The sequence below is a fragment of the Chelmon rostratus genome, chromosome 17 (genome assembly GCF_017976325.1).
Source record: "Chelmon rostratus isolate fCheRos1 chromosome 17, fCheRos1.pri, whole genome shotgun sequence".
NCBI classification, from domain to species: domain Eukaryota; kingdom Metazoa; phylum Chordata; class Actinopteri; order Chaetodontiformes; family Chaetodontidae; genus Chelmon; species Chelmon rostratus.
The window spans coordinates 8,158,171-8,180,176 of NC_055674.1; the positions used below are offsets into that span (position 1 = coordinate 8,158,171).

A 22,006-nucleotide genomic window follows, 5' to 3' on the forward strand; every position below is an offset into this window, starting at 1 on the left:
ACTTCCGTTTCACAGGCGGTTTCCTGTACACTGGGGCGTTGAATTTCCCGTTGTACATTTTCTGTCTCCCCCCCCCCCCCTGTAAGCTTGTGTAACTGTGAGCAGCAGATCATTTTAATCAGGCTCTGCTCTGAGCCAGGACTCATCTTGTCCAGGTACTGAAGCTCAACAGTCCTGAACCACACCCTGCTTCCTCCATCCACCTCCTTCCTCCTGAGTGCTGAGCCAGCATGCTGCCTCTCAGGATGTTGGGCCCTCTCATGCTCATGTTTTTACTATGTGGTGAGTGATGAAGATGCTTTACTATACATCTGTGTGGCTCTTCAATGTTATACATTATTTTATGCTGTGGCTTGGGATAAAACATGTTAGAATACCGGGATAGTTTCTTGCTTCCTTAGTTTCAGTAGCTCCATGTGGTACCATCACAAAAACAAAGTGAAAAACGTATACTAGATATTTATTTTTTATATAACAATTGATTTCCTTTTAGCGAGGTGCTGTTAGGGATAATAAAGATAAAGAAAAGAAAGATTGTCATGCATGTACCCTTTTTTTTAAAGCAGCAAGTGAAGCATAAAAAAGTGTGAGCTCTTTGAATGTAATTGAAACCGTGAGATTTTAAGTGGGAGAGGTAGGTGCTATAATGTTGCTGGTAAAAACTTCTGCTGTCTGTCCATGACAGTTGGCTTGTGGAAACCGCAGGAACTGCAGTGTGTTGTTGCAGGGCGTGGATGTGGTCGATTTTAAGATAAAAACGAATTAGGACAATTTAGCAGACCACCTACAATATCAATACCAGAGGATCATACTTCTCTTTCTGTGCTTAGAATGTACATTTTTTTTGCATCCGAAGAAGACCGGGTGCAGCTCATCTCTCAGTTACATGTGCAATGTGTCAATTCAGCCTGTTGAAACTGCAAGTGGCATTCGCAATCTGAGTCACCAGAGTGCATTCAAGTCTACTTTTAAACTAAACTAAAAATATCACAACTTGCTTATGAACAGATGCAGACAGTTTGTGCCCCTCGGAGCTCAACCCCGTCCTGGATCCTCCTCACGTTATAGGAGAATACGGAACATCAGTCTTGGTAAACTGCACAAGCCCAGATGACAATCATGAAGGGATGTACTGGAGAGTTGACGAGACAACCTCTGACACCGAAGATGAGGAGGGTTTCATCTCTAAGATGCTCTCACTGTCAGACTGGAATGTAACAGCTGAGTGCAGAATACAGCTGAATGTCTCCTCTGAATGCAGCGAAGGCCTTGAAATCACTATATTCAGTAAGTTGAATTTCAAATGGATACTACACAATGGCAGAAATGTGCAAAACAACAAAATAACTCCTTTATTTAATTTTGTTTTGACAGAGAATCCAGCGAACGTCTTCATGTTTCCCACAAGGGATGCTTACGCCGTGGTGGAAGGGACACCGTACGAGCTGCGGTGTGTTGTCCAAGATGTCGCTCCTGTTCAAAACCTCACTGTGAGGTGGTACAAAAACAGTGAAACCGTCATGATAGACTCTTTCACCAGCAGCACCACCAAAATACCAGTAGACCAGTCTTCCACTCTAACGGTCAACATCAGCAGAGGAGAAAGTGGGGCTCAGTTTCGATGTGAGGCCCAGCTGGACTTTGGGCCACATGGACCGCAGCCTCCTGTTATGCATGCCACACAACCCGTTTATGTGCACTGTGAGTAAAAACTCTTTTTTCAAATTTTATATTTTCTTAATGTCGTTCTCTGTCACGTAAACACCGGCTTTGCCTCTTCAGATGCTCCTGAGCTCAAAAACAATATAGATATTGAGGATGTCTCTGTGGATGAGGGTGCTGATGTCTCCCTGACCTGTGAAGCTGAGGGGAACCCTCCTCCTGTCTTTAACTGGAACTGTGATGGCGTGAATATGTTGGTGAACATGAATATTCTCAACATTGCCCAAGTAATAACCAGCAGAACCTGCGAATGCACAGCTACCAATTATGTGGGAAACACAACTAAGCAAATCCATGTTCAAGTGATTAAAACTACCACAACAAACCCTGCAGCCACGACCGCCCCTGAGGCACCATCACAACAAGGTAAGCATCCCTGTGTCCTTCACATTACTTTACACTTTTAGCTATTGATTGACCTCATTGAATATGCTTGCTTTTGAATAGCAGGCTGCCCCCTAGTACTGACACCTGCTGAAGTTGTGGTGAGATTTGGAGATCCGGTTTCAGTGAACTGCACCACAACAGCCACGGATGCTCTGAAAATGGGTTGGGAGACCACATCCGGAGGCACGGGGTCTGAACATGTGTCTGCTGTTACCTGGACGGTTGAAGAACTGAAAGACTGGACCGTAGACCCCAAGTGCTTTGTGACTCTGGAGGATAAGCAGTGCCAGGTGTCTCTAGCCATCACTCTTTATAGTGAGTACAGGTCTAAAGACTCTCTTCTTCTTACCACATCAAAAGCAACATAACATGGAAGACACAGTGGTGCAAAAAACCTGGAAAAGCACAGATCCAAGCCATTTTTATGTGGAAATGAAACATTCTTGGGTATAAAATAACAACAAGCTTGTTAACACTAATGCATTAGTGTGTGCATATTTCTTGTACAATGGTGGTTACCATTTTAGGGATATCATTACATTTGTTTTTTTGGACTAATTCTCATCCCTCGCTTCTCTCACAGAGACTCCGGACATTGTGTCACTTTCTGGGCTGGAACGTGGTCCGATGGTAGAGGGCCAAGAGTACCAGCTGAAATGTGACATCATCAAAGTGGCTCCTGTGCAGAAGCTGGAAGTGAAGTGGTACCGAGGCAGTGAAATGGTGCACGCACAAATGTTTAATGACACCAGTGTGACCCCAGTCAACGTGTCCTCTACCTTGAAAGTCATTCCTGAGAGAGATTACAACGGAGCACTTTTCAGATGCCAGGCTGAGCTGCACCTCGGACCAAAAGGGCCAGAGCTCATCCCCACCGCCCGATCACCACCATACCCTGCTGATGTGCTCTGTGAGGTTTCCACTTATCTCTTGCATTTGACTTGCTAAGCACCCTACTAGACATTTGTGATTCATTTATGCTGATGTTTAACCGTAGATAAGCCACTGATCCGAGCTTGTCCAGACCGTTACACTGGTGTGGAGAATGAGTTCAGTCTGGACATGCTGCCCTGCAAAGCTGATGGGAAGCCTTCGCCCACTGTGCAGTGGTACTATCAGGGTAAACCGGTCAATGCATCAGAGCGTCTCACCAGGACTCAGTCAGGAGAGTACACGGCTGATGTTGTAAATAGCCTTGGCATGAGCAAGGCTGCTATCACTATCACAATTGAATGTGAGTGCATCAGATTTGCTTGACTGTATATTTCATTACAATATAGATAAATGTGTCATTATGTGTGTTGATAATGTTAATATTTCTTTTTCCATTATTTATTCTGAGACGTGTTTTGATACATTGTTCGCAGATCTCCCTTCATTTACCTGCGTCTATCTCTATGAGGTTCAAGAGGATGATCAGCTCCAAACCATGTGTGAACCAAAGGGAATGCCCCCGCCTGTCGTCACCTTGATTAAAGGTGGAAAAGAGGTGAAGGCCCCACAGCGCTGGACAAAGAATGATCGTGGAGAATACTTAGTTAGAGCAACCAATAAACATGGAACAGCCCACCACTTGATATATCTTAATGTTTTGTGTAAGTTTTATTGTTTGGAGTTACGAATAAAGCCTGTTTATGGTGCTTTGTTCACAGTGAATATTCTTGAAGTGATTTGGGATTATATTTTTTTCATTTCTCCAGCATATTATTTCTTCTTCTCAAATCTCGCCCTCTTCTCCACAGATGCCCCTTTGATCAGTGGGGGAGATGTCACCATGGGGGTGACCCCAGGTCAAAATGTGACTTTTAACTGCACTGTCGAGGGCAACCCTCCGCCTTTGATCAGTTGGCAGTACACCCCTGCTGTGAATGTAATGGAGACCACTGGGGGGCGCCATAACACTATCAGCATCACAGGAGCCACGTCTACCAATGATGGTGTTTACAACTGTGTTGCCACGAATGAAGTTGGGAGCGTGACAAGATCTTTCTCACTGATTGTGCAAGGTATCATATACAGTGAAGTGGTAACTGATGTTGATGTACACAAAAGTTACAGATTTTTTTTTTATAGCAACAAGAAGTGAGAACTACTTCAAATTTATGTTGCCCTCTCTCTTTTTTTCCTACAGGTCACCCCAGTGTGCTCAAATTGGGAAACATTCGGGTGTTTCTAATTCCAGCGATCTTTATCAGCATCATCTTAATCATCATCATATACCACAACCGCCGGAAAAAACATAGAAAATACAGTTTTGTCCCTGATAATGCTAAGGATAGTTCAGATATCCCTCTGACTCCTAAGTCTGGCGGTGTGCAAGCTTAGGATATTTATTACTTACTGAAAAGGTAAGATTAAATCAGACGAGGGACTAAAAACTCCCTCAGGTGTGTCATTTGTCCTGAACTGCAAGAATGTCCTGTAAATGTATTTTCATTTTGACTTTTGTCTGGTACAATCTTAGGTTTACATCAGTGACGGAAGAGGTAAAAAATACCCTTTTTTAATGTATGAGGTACTAATAAGGAGCACTTGCCATGCAGTGCCACTGAGGAAGCAGGTGTTTTATAACATGGGTTTGTATTTTTGAGGTTTAAAGTGTAACAGAGCTTTCTTTTAATTCTTAATAAAGTTGTTCAATCGCCTGTGATAATGTGTTTCTGGTTGGAAACCCTTCATTGCTAACTGTATACACTTTACAATGCTCATCTTTATGTTATTTTTTGCTTTCACGATGTAGCCTTGATTACTGTTTTCATAATCTAATCTTCTTGAAATGTTGGCTCATATTAAATAGTATACGCCTCGCGTAACATCATTGTACAACTACATAATAAACTGGAAAAACTACAGGTGTGACTGCCGTGACTGATTAGGTACTTATTATTGTACAGTATATTATTGTACTGTACAGGTTCTGTCATTTCAGATAAATACTTCAGGATCTAAGAAGGGAGTAAACGCTGATTGTTAGTCAAGAGGCAGGCCTGGTCTGCAGCTCTTACCTGAGTCATCCTGAAAAGCACTGTGCTTTGCTCTGTCTGGGCAGCACACGGCTCAAAGACACTTGTAAACCAGGTTAAAGACGAACACAGATGACAAGATGCTTGGACCGTCGGGATGTGGCACAGTGCACGAGCCAGTGTAGTTTGTGGATCGGCGCGCGGCCCCTTTAAGATTTAGGATTTGGGAGTGACGCGGATATGAAAGCTAGTTTATCCCTCTTTTCCTTCGCTATGAAAAATATTTGGACGAACTAGACCAGCGACTACCAGCCCTAGTTAATTAGCCTAGATAATTATGAGGCTGGATCACATTATTTGTTGAAGGGACCAAGACCGGAGTGCGAAGTGGGCTGCGACTGATTTATCACCCCGGGATTATACTTGCCAGGGCCGTCCTCCGAGCTGCTGGGATAACTTTGGAGAAGTTCTTTGTATTCGGGAGAGTCAGGCAGCTTGGCCAACAAGCTGAACATGGACTGGGGCACAGAGCTTTGGGTGAGTCCATCATCTGGCTCGCTTTTGGTGCTAACGTTCATAGTTATTGTCAGGATGGCAACAATGCGATTTGTTGCACAGCGTTGGTTGGGAAATGCGCGTAGCGCCTGTTGGTGAGGAGTACATGTCTGAACTGAGGAAACGCTTTTAACGTTGGCTCCGTGGCTGCAGGCTCGTGTTTGCTGAACGGTGCATTTACGAACGCGGTTCCATTTTCGGACAGTTTTCTCGAGCGTTTGGTAGTTGAAACAAAGAGTGGGTTAGCTGAAGCCCACTGCCAACGTGTTGCTCTTGTGATAAATTAATCACAGGTAATCACGGATCGACGTTTGGCTTTTGTTTGGACCTTGGATGTAACGTCATGTGGTGGGGAATGTAACTTGCACGAGGCAAACAGCTGTAAAGTTGGTTAATTCAAAACTAGTTTCCCTAATTTCAGACATAAATCCCATCCTCTTATCACAGTCTGTTATCTAGATGTACTAACTCAATAGCAACTTGAACTCTAGTTTGCCAACTGTTTCAAGACATCATGACTGAGAATCTCTATGGACTTGCGCTGAAGAATAACAATGGATGTCAGGCTGAAAATGGTGGCAGAATATTTATTCTGCTGGTGCTGAGGTGGGTTGTACCCAGTGGGATGTTTCACTGTTTACAGTCTGGCGCTCCTTGCTTCCATAGAGATGAAATCAGATGCTACCATTTGCCTTGGCAACAAGCTTCATCATGATGAAGTGCCTCATGTGTCCACCTGAGTGGCATGATTATTCAACAGTGTGCTGATTTAAGGGAAATAACCCGTGACAGGGTTATGTGTTGGACTGAGAGCTTATAGCCTATAAATAGATCCTTAAGGACATGATTTGTTTTTATTAAATGCAGATGACTGATATACTAAATTAACATGAACTGCTTATGCTGGTAGTTTTAAAAGATGAGGGCTCTTTTCTGGGTCCTAACAAACCAAGGTGCTACAGTTAACCACTTCCTGGATGTACAACAACAGCGTGACAGTATCCAGGATCTAAACAAACCCTGCTGAAACATCCCACCGTGCAACATGTTGGCGACTGCCGCAGTTTTTGTGCCAGCGCACCGTACCACAGCGATGAAGCCACACAGGCGCTCACACACGCACGTTCTCTGGGAACCTGAATATGTAAAATGGAGCATTGCAAAGATGAGGATAGGGAGGTTGTGACCTCATTACAGAGTCTCCCCCTAGGCCTCTTCCCCTGTCCCTTTTCCATCCTACGTGCTGGTGCAACAGCCTAATTAGTTTTGCCCTACTTTGATTGAGTCAGAGAAACATCCGCACCCCAGTATTAATCAGAAGCTCTATCTTCCCTGTTCATCACATGAGGCTGTTTGCCTGGTTGTAGAGGAAACACTCCAGTATTGTGTCTTCAGTCTCTGTGAAGTAGAAATGATTTCATTCAGAGTTGAAAAAATATTTAACTCAAAGTTTTGTACACTAGATACAGCTTCACCTGACCGGTTAGATAAAAGCCTGCAGGCATAATAGGTTCTCTTCATGTTTGCCTTCAGAGTCATCCCCAGGGCCAAGTCAGCTCTATGGCATCTGTCCCCTGATTGTTGTTAATCCAATGGCTATTTTAAGGCACAAGTTTACAGGGTGCAAGAGCAGTGTCTCGGCATTAGCTGTGATAGTGAGTGCCACCAGGCCAATCCCGAGAACTACAGTGTGGCAGGTCTGGCCAGGCCAGGCCAATAATTTTCTTGAAGACAGAGTGACTCAGGGCTGAAACATCCACCCAAGCCTTGTAGGTCGATGACTTTTAGGGTGACTCCTTTAGAAGTTATGCGTCATTCACTTGATGCCAGTTTTCTATCTGGTATTACTGGAAGTCTCGGGAGATGAAGTGCAAAGGACACGTTGGATGCTTGCTGGGTTTTGATAAGGCCTTTGAAGGCTTCAGTTTTGAAGCATAATGTAGCCCATCAGTCTAATTGCACCTTCTAGCCTAAATCTGTGCCATAAAAATAGATTATGGCTTTCCTTGTTTAGAAGTTCTATAATTACCAGGGCATATAACATTTAGCTTAGTGAGTGTAGGTGGGAAAGATGCTACCGATGCTACGAAGTGTTCCTAAGAATGTATTTCAATATATTAAAATGGCTCAAAATGTAGTCTATATGTAAGTGCATGGAAGGAGGGCTGAAGTAATAATGAAATGGTCAGCATGGAGGCCGCAAACACAACATTTGCTGTTCAATCCAAAGCATGATTTGAAAATTGTCAGGAGCAGCTTCATGTACAAGCTGTTTATGATGTATAAAAATCAGTTCAGTACAAACCCAGTCTACGGGGACCTATAAAGATAAATTTGACTGTGGCTTTGGATGGTTATAAATTGCAGTAGGCTGACAGTCACTGGTGTTTGACAAGACAATGATTATGTCCTTGCGAGCTATTTTGATGGATTTTAAGGCAGTTTTAATGAGGTTGGCTTTTTTCTAATTGGGGCACTCTTGTTTTGAATCAAGCAGTCACAGTTAATTAACAGAGATGATAAGATGCACATTTTTCTGCCATTTATGAAGGAGCACATAGTTAAGAGTTCATTCAAGGCTCATTTCTTTTACCAGCAATGCTGCCCTGAACCTGAGATTCATATGATGTACATACGTAGAGGAAACAGTCAGCAATCAACTATATATGAAGGGTATACACTATAATTGATGAGTCTCTCTAGATGTTTATTCAAGTGTTTTAGCATGTTTAAAAATAACCAGAGTTGACTGTAGTGAGGGGACACGACAAAAGCTAGTAAAATTACATCAAGGCACAAATCGTAGTCAAAAGGCACAATAACAACTAAAAAGGCAAGCTATTATTCATATTACGGTATTAAGGAATTGATGTTACAAGGCAGTATCAAAGTAGGTGCACAAATGTAAAACAGAAGCAGAATGAAACCAAAAGAAGAATGAAAAGATCAGTTATATAAAATAAAAGATTATGAAGTACTAAAATATGGAAATACTTAAACCAAAGGCCATTGAAAGCATGTACGCCTGCAGTTTTATCTTAAAAGTGTAATGGGAATGGAATACTTGAACAAAAGAGGAAGGCTATTCAATAGAAGATTAGCAATGTTCCTTAGCTGAAAATGCCAACCTTGCACCACAGAATTAATGTGTTTAACAAATTTCAGTGGCGAGTCAAAGGTGACACCAGGTTCCTTGTATGAGCATGAAGGTTTAATGTACTCCCAGTGGTGTTGGGGGGACGAGATACAATCACTTCTGTTTTATCACTCAACTGGCGTTTTTTTTTTTTTTTTTACCATCCAGCATTTCACATCCTGGAGGCAATTAAGGTTGGATGAGATGAAGTTGGAATCCCCCAGATTCAATGGAAGCTATATTTGCATGTCATCAGCGTAACATTGAAAGGAGACATTGTGCATGCGGAAGGAGCCTAAAGGCAGCATATACAGAGCAAATAAAATGTGCCCTAACACGGAACCTTGAAGCACTCCACAAGAGATCTTATCTCCAATCTTAAGGAAGACTGTCCTGTCAGTTAAGTAGGAGATAGACGTTTAAGGGCAGGGCTCTGGATGTCAGCTTTGTCCTTAAGACAATTTAATAAAATACCATCATCAAATGTATCAAAAGTGGCTCTGGCTGAAAGAAATAAAATGACACATTTAATTGTTTTGTTACCACCAAGGACAACAGTAGTTTGTGTTAATAGATAATTCGATTTTTTTGCTAATGCTTGAGTTTTTATATCTCTGCAGCTGTGTCGTCAGTTGCTGCTCAGGTCAGTTCTCAATTAATTTAAATCAAACTAATGCTGTTTTTTTTAGTGAACTTAGTGTTGACTCATAAGTTGACTGTTGGGGTGGGATGTGTTTGATAAGTGACAGGTACACAAATGTGTAGCCTGACAATATTTCTGTACCATCGATGTCCCAACAGTTTCATAGTTCGATATAAAATCACAACACTAAATCTTTTACTGCAGAGCAAATAGGTCGGCTCCAATGATTCAACATTACGTCCTAGTCAGGTATACCTGATAAAGTCCGTTGAAGGACACCTGTGATGCATTTTATCTTAGAGAAGGATTAGGGAAGTGTTCAGTTGTCTTGCATTTATTGTTTGGGGACCTCACCGCTGTCCAGCTTACACAGATGCTACTCTCATGACAGATTGCTCAATAATTACTGATCACGGCATCATTCTCCACAGCGGTTGACCTTTTGTGCACGCACTGCCACCGACTGATCAGCTTTACACAAACTGAATATGCAAATAATACTTATCTATGCAAGTGTGGGAAATACCTGTCCTTTTCTGCTCTCTGCTATCTGCTACCTCAAAAAAACAAACAAAAAAATCTGCCTTCCCAGTTACCCTGATGCAAAGTTTGGCCATGAATCTATTACTATGGGAGTGAATGTGGCTGCAGTTTGATGGTAGTTTGTAGTGAGGTTGTACTGGATGCAGACACTGCTTGCATTTAAATTATTCATAATTAAATAAATAGTCACTTTCTACACTTTGTCAGAGCTGCTTCGAGCAAAAGAAGCAAAGAAAAGTAACCTAAAATCCTACCATTTGGTTATTATACCACTATGCCTCTCTACCATTTTCACTTGCAGGTCAAATTTAGGGCAATTATTTTCCACGTCTAAGAGGAAAATCCGTTGTTAACACAAGCACCTTAGGAAATTGGAAAATCTGTAGTTGTAAGTTGGCTGTATTGACTATCATTACTTCTGTTCCGTAATTAATGACTTTAAATTAAACCCCCAGCACTGCCTATTGGTTAGATGTTATTGTGATGGATTGCAGGCCTCTGTCTCGCCCTTTAACTGTGCTCTGTGATTAGGCTAAACGTTGTCTCATTCATTTGGCTTTTTGTCTCTTTTGTTTTACCTGAAGGGCAGGAAGGGTACAGAAGAACATGGCCCAACTTGTCAGGAATCCCTTCTCAACATGCCCCCTCCTCAATACTGAAGTCAGCAGCAAAGAAAGCTCTGGGGAATTGTTTTGAGTGTAGAGTGAGACGAGCTTGACTTAGATATCATCTCTCACTCTTAGCTGACGTGTCTGAGCTTGAAGGTGTCATAAAGTGCTCTACCAAATAAAGAACAAAAGAGGATGAGAAAGGCAATACACCTCCTTCATACTGTGTGATACCAAGAGGAAAAGTCTTATGCCAGAGGTATATGAAGTGCCTGTGACTCCTGCTACGACCGCGTGTCCTTTGAACAACATGGGTGCCCTTTGATTTAAAGCTAGCCGGAAGTTTAGAGACCACCGCCGAGATTTTGCGCACATGTGGAGAGCATTCGTAGAATCCAAAGCGCAGGAACAAATGTTGATGTGCTTAGTTTATTGCCCTCCATTCAAGATTAATTTAGATGACCTCAAACTCAACCAGAGGAACATCCCAGTTATTACCCAGAAGTCAGCACATGTTTCACATCCTGCAGAGTGTTGGCTTAATATCCCTGCCTTATTTGTCTCTCATGCTTCTTTCCCCAGGACCAATATGACATCATTGAGAAGCACACACAGTCTGGTCTGGAGCTGGTGGAGAAGTATGTGAAATTTGTGAAGGAGAGGACAGAGATTGAGCAAAACTATGCCAAACAGCTGAGGTAGGCCTTGCTTTTTTTTTTGTCATTGTTCTCCTGTGTTGTCTGCCTCACACGCTCAAAGCAGCTTGGGTCAGTTTGTGTGCGTTTGCTTGGGTACATGTTAAAAGGCTGTTTATGGAGCGTTTGTGGAGTCTTATGACTACTTTGTGAGAGAATCTAACTTGTCTCGGAGACACTGGCCTCATTCTCCTGCTGCAGTGTGCTCGCGCTCTCCCTCTCTTTCTCTCCTCGTCCACGCCGCTCCCTCTCCCACATCTGGTGTAGTGCTGAGCTTTGCTGGAGAGGAGAGGAAGTGGGAGCAGACTGGCACATGATAGACAGGATGTGGTCAGAGGGAGAGTGAAAGGAGGAAGAACAGCTATTTTAATAAGCTCATAGTGGACTGATGTTTTTAATCCTATTGTATAAAACAGCCAGTGGTGGAACAAGAATAGTTTACTTTGGTGAGCTCTCTTTAACTGCCCTCCATCTTGAGAAGTGTTTGTCTACACATTTGTTTGATTTACTTTCACTCTCCACAGGAACCTGTCCAAGAAATATAACCTAAAACGAAGCAGCAAAGATGAGCCAGAGTGCAGGTGAGCCATTGTGGGATTTATTTCAAAGCCTTTTTTTTTTCAAAGAAAGCTTAGAGATGATTGAATTTTTGAGGTTCAGTATTTACTTTTTCTTTAAGGAACTGCATTTAGCTGCAAAACACTGTTGGCTGAATTTGTGCATGTTAGGCCACAAACAGAACTGACATGTAAACAACGTCATGCTTCAAACTGATTGTGTCTTGTGTCTTTGATGCTGTGGTGTGGGGCTGCTGTTGGAGCCATTTCAGTGCTCCTGGAAGGAAGCAGGAACAAGGAAGTCATGAGCTTCTTATTCTGACTTGGACCACTGCTGACTTATTTTTGAACCTGTGTGTGTGTATCGTCTTATCAGTGGTCCCATCACTGTGTTCTCATTTCTCCACCCTTTCCTCTCTCCTGCTCTTGAATGGTAGGTTGTCCAGCTACCAGTCTTTTTTGGACATCCTGAATGAGATGAACGACTACGCAGGGCAGAGGGAGCTAATCGCTGAGAACATGATGATGAGCATTTGCATCGATCTCACCAAGTACCTGCAAGAGCTCAAGCAGGAACGAAAGATGGTGAGCTTGATATGGAGCGGACCAGGAGTGCTTTGTATCAGGATGATTAAAGTCCGTCTGTGCAGCCGTGGGTATATCAGATACACTGAATTTGCCATGATTTAACAGGTAAAATGGTGTGTTTGAGACTAGACACTAACACTCCTTCATCTGGAGTTATGGGTTTTTGGGCCATTTTAGCTTTACTTCGATACGGTGTAAATAGTTCAGTTGTTTACTTGACCCCGCTGCAAGCTAACAGAAGCTAACAACCTTAAAACGCTGGAAAACATCGAAGAAGGCCCATCACAATATCCTAGAGCCCAAGATGACTTTATCAAATGTCTTTTTTAACCGAACAGTTCAAAACCTAATAATATTCAATTTACTGTAATGGAAGACCAAGAAAAGCAGCACATTCTCTCTTTTGAAACCTGAAACTATCAATTTTTTTTGCATCTTGCTTGAAGAATGACTTAAATGATTAGCCAGTTATCAAAAAGGTTAATTTTCTGTTGAACCAGCATGTGCCTGCATGGTGGGAGGGGAATAGAGGAGGCTTTAAAGGAGGATTGGAGATCTCACTGTTGTGGCAGGAAGGAAGCCTTACTTAGTGTCTCCAGGGGGAGGTTTGGTTGAACGGTGGTGCGCCATGTCTCTATGAGGAATGCATTGGCTCTGTCCCACTGGACTGCAGAACACTGCAGCCGTGTACGGGCTCTCACTGCAGACGTGATGTCTCAAACAGACACACTGGTATTTGTTTTCTTGTCTGTTATGTCGTGTGGCTTTTTGGAGGTCATTGTTTATTCTGTGTCTGCCCCTACACATGGCTGTCTCTCTCTCTGTCATCTGACCCGCCTCCCCTCCTCTCACTCGGTCTATTTTTATGAATGTCTGCAGTATCTGATGGAGGCCAAGAAGGCCCAGCAGAGTTTGGAGAGCACCTACAAGCAGCTCGACAGTGTAAGTCTAAAAGGAGGCGTCCCTCATTCTTGATGTTTCATGATCATGTCTTTGTGTTTGGTTGCAGTTTCAGCGTGGATGGTCAGGTGACTCTTTTTTGTCTATAGTAAAAACAGATGAACAGAGTGGGAAGCAGTTCCCTATTTCAGACTCCCATCATCCATCCAAGACCTCTTTAGTTATGATTGGAGATGATGTGGTCGCCCCCAACGCCCCCAAACTCCCTTATCCGTGTTTTTAGAAAGTCGGTGAAAAATGCTCTGCTCAATATAGTTGAACCTTCTCATATTTCATTCAGGCAATGGCCTCACTCAGCTGAATGAACTGAACGTGTTTTTTTTTTCCCTCTCCATCTTTCTTTTCTTTCTGCACACCAGAGTAAAAAGCGCTTTGAGAGGGAATGGAGAGAAGCGGAGCGTGCAGCTCAGTACGCGGAGAAGACCGATCAAGACATCAATGCCACAAAGGCGGATGTTGAAAAAGTAACAAGGGGGGATGAATCTACATTTTTCTTAAATCATTATTTACCATCGTCCGTGACATCAGTATCAAAAATAGAATCGGATGCACTTGGTTAACCTGTTCCCTGCATGTGTGGTTCTAGGCCAAACAGCAGGCTCATATGAGAGCACATGTAGCAGAGGAATGTAAGAATGACTACGCAGCTCAGCTTCAGAAGTACAACAAGGAGCAGAACCAGTTCTATTTCAATGATATGCCACTCATTTTCAATGTAAGTGAAACATCCACGGCAGCACGACAGTGTTCCGGTCCTCAGTGTTTATTTGAGTTATGCAGCATATTACTTTTCTTCTTACATCCACCATTGAACACCATTTGATTCCAACGAAACTCAGAGCTGTTCTCCAAAAGCAAGTTTTATTCCAGAAACGAAAGTGCCACTCTCACTGATTCTAGTTAATACATGCTAAAGTTTTGGCTTCGAAGCATTCATCAGAGCATTTTTCTCATCACAAATAACTAAACACCTTGTTTGATGAAGAGATAAACATTGTAGTCTGGCCCATGTATTATTTATTGTTTCAGCCCCAATAATGGCAGTGTCTGAGCAAACGTTGTTGTGTGTTCACCAGAAAATGCAGGATCTGGACGAGAGGCGAGTACAGAAGTTGGCGCAAGGCTACATCTTGTTCTCAGACACAGAGAAGCATGTGATGCCTATCATTGGCAAGTGCCTGGAAGGCATTACTAAAGCCGGCACTAATGTTAATGAGAGGAATGTGAGTTGGTCTGAAAAAATGCCAAATGGATTTTGATTTTATGCTTTATGAAGCTCACTTGTTTTAACTTTTACGTCTGTTTGAAAACGACTATTGATTGCTCTTATCCATAATTTCATCAAATGTAGGACTCCATGGTCGTAATAGAGCAGAACAAGTCAGGCTTTGAACGTCCTGGAGATGTGGAGTTTGAGGACTACAGTCAGGGAATCAACCGAGCCTCATCTGACAGTAGCCTGGGCACGCCTAAAGGCCCCATGGACCTTCTGGGAAAGAACAAGAGCAAAAACTTTTGGCTTTTCAGCAAAAGGAGTAAGGTACGACATTCCACACTGGCAGAGCACATTAGGCTAATTTAGCCTAGTCACATGACCTCACACATAAAGAGATGTTTTTTTTTTTTTTTTCATGCAATAAATATACCAGCAACACCCCCCATGAATGATTAACAGCAGCAGAGCTGAAAATCTGCAGGTGGGCAGTGGGTGGCTCTTTCTGCAAGGAAATGTTAGTGTTTGAGCTGCAGAGCCAGGAAGTCCCCTCTACAGAGAGCACTCATGATGGACCTGCGGTGGTCGCTACACACACTCTCACACACATACACAACCTTCTCATCTCTAAGCTAAGGCTCGGTATGATAATGCATGAACCTCTTTCATTGTATTATACATGAACTCACACACACCCCAACACTTCTAGAACAGGTCCTTTGCATGACTGTTCCTGGCTGTGAGTGAATAAACCTTGCCCCCTGCCCCTGCCCACACACCCTCCCTTTCTCTGCAGCGTGGTTTCCAATAGGTCATCTGGCAGTCAGCATTCTGCTGTGCTTGTGCTTTCATCAGTGCGGGGCCCAAACAACATTGAATTTTCCTCTACAGGCATCCACAAACACACTGCTGCCATTATACTGCCCAGAACCTAGCATTATGTCTCTCATCACAATAAAATCTTTGTACCGCCAGTCGGGATGACACCAGGTTTGCCAGGTCAGAAAAACTGGATCACGTCCAAACACAAATTAACGCTACGGATGTCAACATTGATGTTTTTGTGTTTGGTCTTGAGAGTCTATCTCATGGATCTTATCTCAAAGGAGCACTCTTGCTCGGGTCCAAAACTGAGCTGGTGATATGAGTAGCTGACCACTAACCGGCTAACGGTCCCCCTCCTCCTGCCCCAGCACTAAATGATCCCTTCTCTCTTCCCTGCAGTGTTTGCTTGCTCAGCGCCTCTCTTCCCTCCGCATGTCTTACTGGCTGTGCTCGGCTGTGCACTCTTCCTGTTCTGTGTATGTGTGTGGCACACTGCTCTGTGTCATCAGTCATGCTCTCCCAATTAGGACTGAAGCAGCAAGAATAGGAGGCTGGCTATACTGGCTTGACTGAGCTTTTGGTTTATGTCTGGCCCCCAAACATTCCCATTCTTAACTACTCTCCTGTACTTAGATTCCCATAACTCTCAGGAAAAATAGCACCTACCCTGTAGATGCTCACATAATAACAGTGCTGTACTTCCAGCTCTCAGTATTTACACAAGCGACCTTATAGGGCTGTTTCCGATGTTCGCTATTGAAGGCTAGAAGACATCAGCCCGCTGTGTACAGTAATTTAGCTAATAGATCCCACCCCTGCCTTCCCACATGGACATACAGCTGGCACCAGGAGATTTTACTGCAGTTCACAACAGGCATGTTTTCGAGTTAACCTCCAGGGCATTCATCAAGCCCCCAAACACGTATAAGCACAACTGACACTGTGGTACTTAAGCAGGCTATTTATAACAACTGCACTGATATATGAATTTATATTTTATCTATATAGGTCAGACTCAGAGGATAGCACAACTTGAACGGTGAACATGTTTATTCACAGAGAATCCTAATGGTTCAGTTGGCTAATTTAGCTTAAGTATGTTTTCTTTATAGCGTGGGTCTTATTTTTATAATTTGGACCATTACACCTGCCATTTATGAAAAATTGATCTTCTGTGTTTGCTGTAGACACACAGGAATGCTGAGACCAAACTAGACAGCGTTACACAGCTTTCTAAACTCTGAGAACGACGCTATAAATAAATGTTCCTATTTTTGTCATTAACTTTCCCACTACAGCATAGCAAACACAAGAAATCACAAGCAGTCAGGGTTTAAATAAGCCCGGTTTTACCCATTTTAGCAGCAAAAATCCAGATGAATGCGCTCAGCTGTCTGTTATATTGCATGTGTCTTGCTTTGCAAATGTGCACATTCTGAAGGCTCGTGCAAGTTGAACCGAAAAAAGTAGCTCTTCGATAAAGTTTAAGTATATAGCACAGTTGAGTAATACTTCTAACTGTAATTGCCGTTTCCGCTTCCAAGTCAGTCATTTAGAAAATTAGGGTGTGATGTGATGAGTCCTATTAAATTAGCTGTAAAGGTTTGTGTTTGCAGTGTGACCACATCTCTACAATGAGGCTGAAGTGAATATATCAAAACCTCTGATGGATAAACTATGAAAATAAGAGCCAGGAAAAGTTTCTTTAATCAATTTAAGAATTCAGACCTGGTTTAGTGTAGTTGGCTGCCTCAGCTCCTCACTGGGCCCCACTCTGCCCTTCAACCTGTCTGGAGTTTGACAGCAGGTGTCGGACGGCTGTGGGAGCTGTGGTTGGTTGCTCGCTGTCTTACTTTTGTATTTTTTTTTTTTTTATGTATGAGCCAAAGAGTGAGATGTGTGTTTGTGCTTTCATGCTCTCTGGGCTCGTGTGCTGGGTTTGCTCCAGTGTTGTCTTCCTGGCTTCGTGGTGTGCTTTAAGGTGTTGATGGTGTCTCTTTCTTTCCCTTTTCACCTTGTTGTTTTTGCCCCCCCCCCCCCCCCCCCCCCCCCCTCCCCTCCCCCCATCCTGTACACCACCCTCTGCCTGCATACCTCATGCTCGGGTGCTGGTACTTTGGTCTCGCCCCACCCCAGCTCTCTCCCTCCACGCTCCCACCTTTCTCCACACCCCCTGCCCCCTCGCCCGCTAACGGACCCCCTTCCCCCAAGTTTGGCCGGGACCCCCTGTCGTACTGTTTGAAGGAGATCAATAAGACAGTCAAACCCAGAATCTCTTCCTTCCGGACGCTCAGGAGATCGGTGAGTCACCAGAGGAAAAGGTTTGGGTGCCAGGAGACCTCCTCTCATCAGGGCCTGCACATCATCCTGTGTTCCTGCTTCTGCAGGACTGAATTCCTTTGACTATTGATATTTTCAATACTACCATAGACATCACTGCTTACAATGGCTCTTTTGCTATTCTTAATATTTAAACGTGTAAGAATGGAAAGCAAGAACCCATTTTTAAGGATATTATGAGATGTGTCTGTACACATAGTGTTTCTTTTTCCCTCAGAAGTTTACTCCAGAGAGGATCACGGTAATATGGACAATGACATCACAGCTGGTGTGGGGTCTCAGTTGTGTGACATATGCTTAAATGGCCACCTTTCCATTGCAACAGCTCTTCTCATTATAATAACTTCCCTTCACATAACTCTGCTGGAGTTTCTGTGTTCAAACAACTGAACATGTGGCCTTCAGTGTCGCATTATGTGGCAGAATGCTTGTACTCTTGAGTTTGTATGTATTGAAGAGGTGGCCACCTGGTGGTGGAGCAAGGGAGGGATGCTTGGTAGCACAAGAGGAGACTGATCGATTCATAGCCGGATTTTGAACTGGCCTTAATTGTTTCTGCACTTTCTTGGGTCACCTCTTCAATCCTAGAGTGTATTTGTTCAACTTGTAAATTAAAGAAATCTGCCAACATAATGTAAGTAGAGCGTGCTACAATGAATTGGTTGGACCATGGGTGGTGGTATTGGGTTCAGATCACTGTTGTACATGAGGTGGCTTTACATTAATTTCAAGCCTAACAAATGTGTAACTAGGAGATTTGAAACTAATGTTAATCATTGAGCTGAACTCAGGCTGTGGGCTTGGTGTTCCTCTTGAGGTTGCTTGTGTTTTTTACCAAGGTTAAAGTGGTTATGAAGCTGTTGAGTGTCGAATGAAGTTCAGTGTTAACCCTCCCTTCCTGTGAACTCTTGTAGCCCACGGTGACAGAGGACTTCGCCCATCTTCCACCAGAGCAGCGCAGGAAGCGGTTACAGCAAAAACTAGAGGAAATTTGCAAAGAGCTGCAAAAGGAAGTAGATCAGAGGTGTGTGTTTGTTTGTATATGCAGGTATCTCTCTGCGTATTAATAACCATCTCTGTTAGAAGTGGGAGTGTGGATGTAATATTCATGCAGCGCACATGAGTGTGTATAGCTCTGTGGTGTCTGTGTGAGTGTTTGAATTGTTTACTCAGCCCTGAGCTCTGCAGGGAACCAATTTCTACTGAAAGTCACTTTTCCCCCTTCCTCCCTTGTTGCTCTCTGACTCTCTCTCTCCTCTCTTCAGCGAGGCCTTGGGGAAAATGAAAGATGTTTATGAGAAAAATCCTCAAATGGGAGACCCTGCTAGTTTGGCATCCCAGATCAGCCAGACATCCCAAAACATAGAGCGACTCCGAGGAGAGCTCAACAAGTATGAGGTAATCCCGACCTCTGTTGTTTAGTCATACTGTGAGGTTGTCACTTACTTTTATGAGGTGGTCCTGGCCCTGAGTTGTTAATTCGAACATATTATAAAGCAATTAGGGTGTCAGTTGTTGTTCTGTATAGCATATTATTGTTATTATAATTGTGTCTTAAGCGCCTCATTAATTTAACATGAGGTAATCAGGGCCTCAGATGTTAATTTTAACTAATTATTTGATAATTTTGCAGTACCTATCCAGCATATTACATGCCAAAACTTTTATTACATTTTTGTAATGGGTTTTCTTTGTTGTCCTCTTAACAAGTGAGGGCTCCTCTGGGAACCACTGCCTGCCTTGAGACATTCTGTGTAATATTGGGCTATACTAATGAGCATGGTTTGATAAATCTATCACACATCCATCATCTCACTACAAACCGCTCTCACTTCGTCTCTCTTGTAGACTTGGCTGGCTGAGGCAGGAGGTCGAGGGGACACACTGCGCTACAAAACCCACACATTCAACAACAACGGAGCTCATGATGTACACAGGTGACGCTCAGTTCTGCCAATAGATGCCGTGTTTTTGGGACAGCGATGTGTTGTGTGTTCTGAAAAATAAACCTGTGTCTTTTTTTCCTCTGGCAGCCCTGATGGAGCTCACTCGGATGAAAGCACTCCTGATCCCTCCCAGGCCATCTACGCCGAGTTTGACGATGACTTTGAGGATGAGGAACTAACTGCTCCCATTGGCAAATGCACAGCCATGTACAACTTCCCTGGTATGTCAAGGGCTGTTTTGGCTTACTGCCTTACTTCTTATTCTTGAAGAGCACAGTGTCTGAATGGAGATCAGTTTTCTCTCAGCTGTCCCACTGGAAATCAGTGGCCTGCCTATAAATATGACGTGGTGTATTGGTGATGTTATCTAGGTAGGAATCCCTCAGTTGGAGGAGAGTGTTCTCTGAATAGTAGTGAGCTACATGGAATTTTGTGTCTGATTGACTGTAAAGGAGGAAAACCTGCATAAGAAGCGCGATCGCAGCCATTTATGGACAGAAAATCATGAGCCGAAGGTGTTTTTTTTTCTGGGGTCAGACTGAGGCTTGTGTACTCTTATATGCAGAATCTACTGCAGCAGTGTTTTCCACCATCTAGTTTTGTCTCTCTTTCAGGTGCCAGTGAAGGGACCATCTCTATGCAGGAGGGGGAGGTGCTGGCCGTGGTGGAGGAGGACAAAGGGGATGGCTGGACCCGTGTCCGTAGGAACAATGGCGATGAAGGCTACATACCTACATCTTATGTCACCATCTCTCTAAACAAATGACAGGTGTGAGGAACAAGAGAAGAAGAAATGATCACCTCACCAGACTGTACGCAGTTCTTCCAATGGACCAATCTAAAAGAAGCCACAGCACTATGGACGGGACCACTGGTGTGTCCAGACGGGGATCCAAATAAGGTGCTTTGATTTCTTGAGAGAGGTGCCCCGAATGGGCAGAGGAATGGTGCTAACAGTATGTTCCTCATGGCTTACATGACATTGTTGCAACCCCAGTTACGGAAGACACCTAAACCACAAGGTTATTTTACGTTTTGAGATCATGTCACAATACGCTATTTTGGTTTTGTTTAAAAAGTGTTGCGTGGATCTTAGGCACCATCACGGTACGAGCACTCGCCTCTTCCCACAGCCTAATAAGGCATTATCTACCGAACATGAAAGAGGAAGTAGAGAAGGAGGAGGAAGATGAGTGCTGCTGCCATCTTTACACTGAGAGTTAATACCAGTAATACTTAGGAGGAAATTACCTCACCTGTTTACCTTTTATCAGTCAAAAACTGACCCGCTCTGACCCATGGCAGTCCACTCGACCGCTGCACCTAAAACACAAGACCTGATGCATTTCTCGTTTACTAGCACTTGTGAAGGTGTGTGGCGCCGTCAGTTTGCTCATGGTTGGACTTGCGATCTTGAGTGTGAGGTTTGGGTGAGAAAGCTTCACTTGTTGGTTTTCAGCAATTTGTGACACCAAAGTTGTGGAGAGCTTTCGTCGTGGAAAATCCCATGCACACAACCGTACGAACACTTCCTGTTCAGACAATCACAGCCATATCATCAAGTTCAGTTTTAAACTTTAGCGATAACAAGGATATAGCTGTTGTTTTCTAATAGTTACAACCTGAAAATTGTACTAAGAATAATTTATTACAAATGTGTACTATAAATACAATGTTGACAGAAGTTGTACTTTGTATTAAGGATGTTCTCACGTTGTTCTTTTCCCCTTGCACACAGAGTGGACAGTCTGTAGCCACAAAAGGGAGTAAATAATGCACACATAAGATGTGCTACATTCTTTAAGACTATCGTATTTATGTAACAAATAATATATATTTTAGCTATCACAACGCCACTATTGTCTTATTAGCTTTTTAAGCATTTAAATAAAGATTGTTACATTGTGAGAGAGAACTAAAATCTCTAATTATGTTGCTAATAATGTTTGGATTTACTTCACACCTTCCGTTTTTTTATGTTGTTAATGGAGCCAGCAAGAAGCAGTAAATGCTCATGTGTCTTTGGTGCCTTTCTGGTTAAAAGCATTGTGTATATACCATTTCTGCATGTAAGACATTTTGTTTTTCAAGACTTAATAAATGTAAAACACATTTCAAATTTAGAAGTGGTTGTGTCATTTCTGGTGAAATAAATATTCAAAACAAGACATGACATCTGTTGGTCCTGTAAAATGTTCTCCATGTTAGAGCTTAAAGAGCATCGACACCCACTGTGAGAGTTTTGTCCTCAATAAAAGGAGGCAGTAGGTAGATGGAGGGACTGAGGTTTTGCAGGTTTAAGACTTTACTGTAAATTCTGCTGTC

At 43.1% G+C, this 22,006-nt stretch overlaps 2 protein-coding genes across 5 annotated transcripts; both read left to right on the forward strand.

Annotated features, from left to right (window-relative positions):
* Positions 1 to 109: 109 nt before the first annotated feature.
* icam5 (intercellular adhesion molecule 5) lies at positions 110 to 4,759 on the forward strand. Of its 2 annotated transcripts, none has more exons than XM_041957489.1 (10): positions 110 to 282; positions 1,009 to 1,287; positions 1,375 to 1,701; positions 1,783 to 2,088; positions 2,170 to 2,424; positions 2,693 to 3,019; positions 3,107 to 3,343; positions 3,477 to 3,704; positions 3,852 to 4,115; positions 4,241 to 4,759. In XM_041957489.1, the coding sequence occupies exons 1-10, from the start codon at positions 231 to 233 to the stop codon at positions 4,432 to 4,434; spliced, it is 2,469 nt and encodes an 822-aa protein (XP_041813423.1). In that variant the 5' UTR covers positions 110 to 230; the 3' UTR covers positions 4,435 to 4,759. The 2 variants fall into 2 exon arrangements, with proteins under 2 accessions (XP_041813423.1, XP_041813424.1); XM_041957490.1 differs by having other exon boundaries at positions 2,173 to 2,424.
* Positions 4,760 to 5,313: 554 nt separating this feature from the next.
* Positions 5,314 to 21,803, forward strand: trip10a (thyroid hormone receptor interactor 10a). 3 transcript variants are annotated; one of them, XM_041956710.1, is made up of 15 exons: positions 5,314 to 5,609; positions 11,140 to 11,255; positions 11,777 to 11,833; positions 12,247 to 12,394; positions 13,277 to 13,339; positions 13,717 to 13,821; positions 13,944 to 14,072; positions 14,434 to 14,580; positions 14,709 to 14,897; positions 17,532 to 17,696; positions 18,650 to 18,759; positions 19,001 to 19,133; positions 19,584 to 19,672; positions 19,769 to 19,902; positions 20,296 to 21,803. In XM_041956710.1, exons 1-15 carry the CDS (start codon positions 5,586 to 5,588, stop codon positions 20,445 to 20,447), a joined length of 1,761 nt encoding a protein of 586 aa, XP_041812644.1. In that variant the 5' UTR covers positions 5,314 to 5,585; the 3' UTR covers positions 20,448 to 21,803. The 3 variants fall into 3 exon arrangements, with proteins under 3 accessions (XP_041812644.1, XP_041812645.1, XP_041812646.1); XM_041956711.1 differs by lacking the exon at positions 17,532 to 17,696 and adding an exon at positions 17,953 to 17,976 and having other exon boundaries at positions 5,315 to 5,609; XM_041956712.1 differs by lacking the exon at positions 17,532 to 17,696 and having other exon boundaries at positions 5,315 to 5,609.
* Positions 21,804 to 22,006: the final 203 nt, after the last annotated feature.

What these genes read in the sequence shown, in the direction of transcription:
- icam5 (XM_041957489.1), top strand. Translation starts at nt 231, where the DNA reads ATGCTGCCTCTCAGGATGTTGGGCCCTCTCATGCTCATGTTTTTACTA. An exon ending in TCTAGCCATCACTCTTTATA is followed by an intron (nt 2,425 to 2,692) that starts GTGAGTACAGGT and finishes CTTCTCTCACAG; the next exon opens with AGACTCCGGACATTGTGTCA. An exon ending in TTTCTCACTGATTGTGCAAG is followed by an intron (nt 4,116 to 4,240) that starts GTATCATATACA and finishes TTTTTCCTACAG; the next exon opens with GTCACCCCAGTGTGCTCAAA.
- trip10a (XM_041956710.1), top strand. Translation starts at nt 5,586, where the DNA reads ATGGACTGGGGCACAGAGCTTTGG. An exon ending in AACTATGCCAAACAGCTGAG is followed by an intron (nt 11,256 to 11,776) that starts GTAGGCCTTGCT and finishes CACTCTCCACAG; the next exon opens with GAACCTGTCCAAGAAATATA. An exon ending in CCTACAAGCAGCTCGACAGT is followed by an intron (nt 13,340 to 13,716) that starts GTAAGTCTAAAA and finishes TCTGCACACCAG; the next exon opens with AGTAAAAAGCGCTTTGAGAG.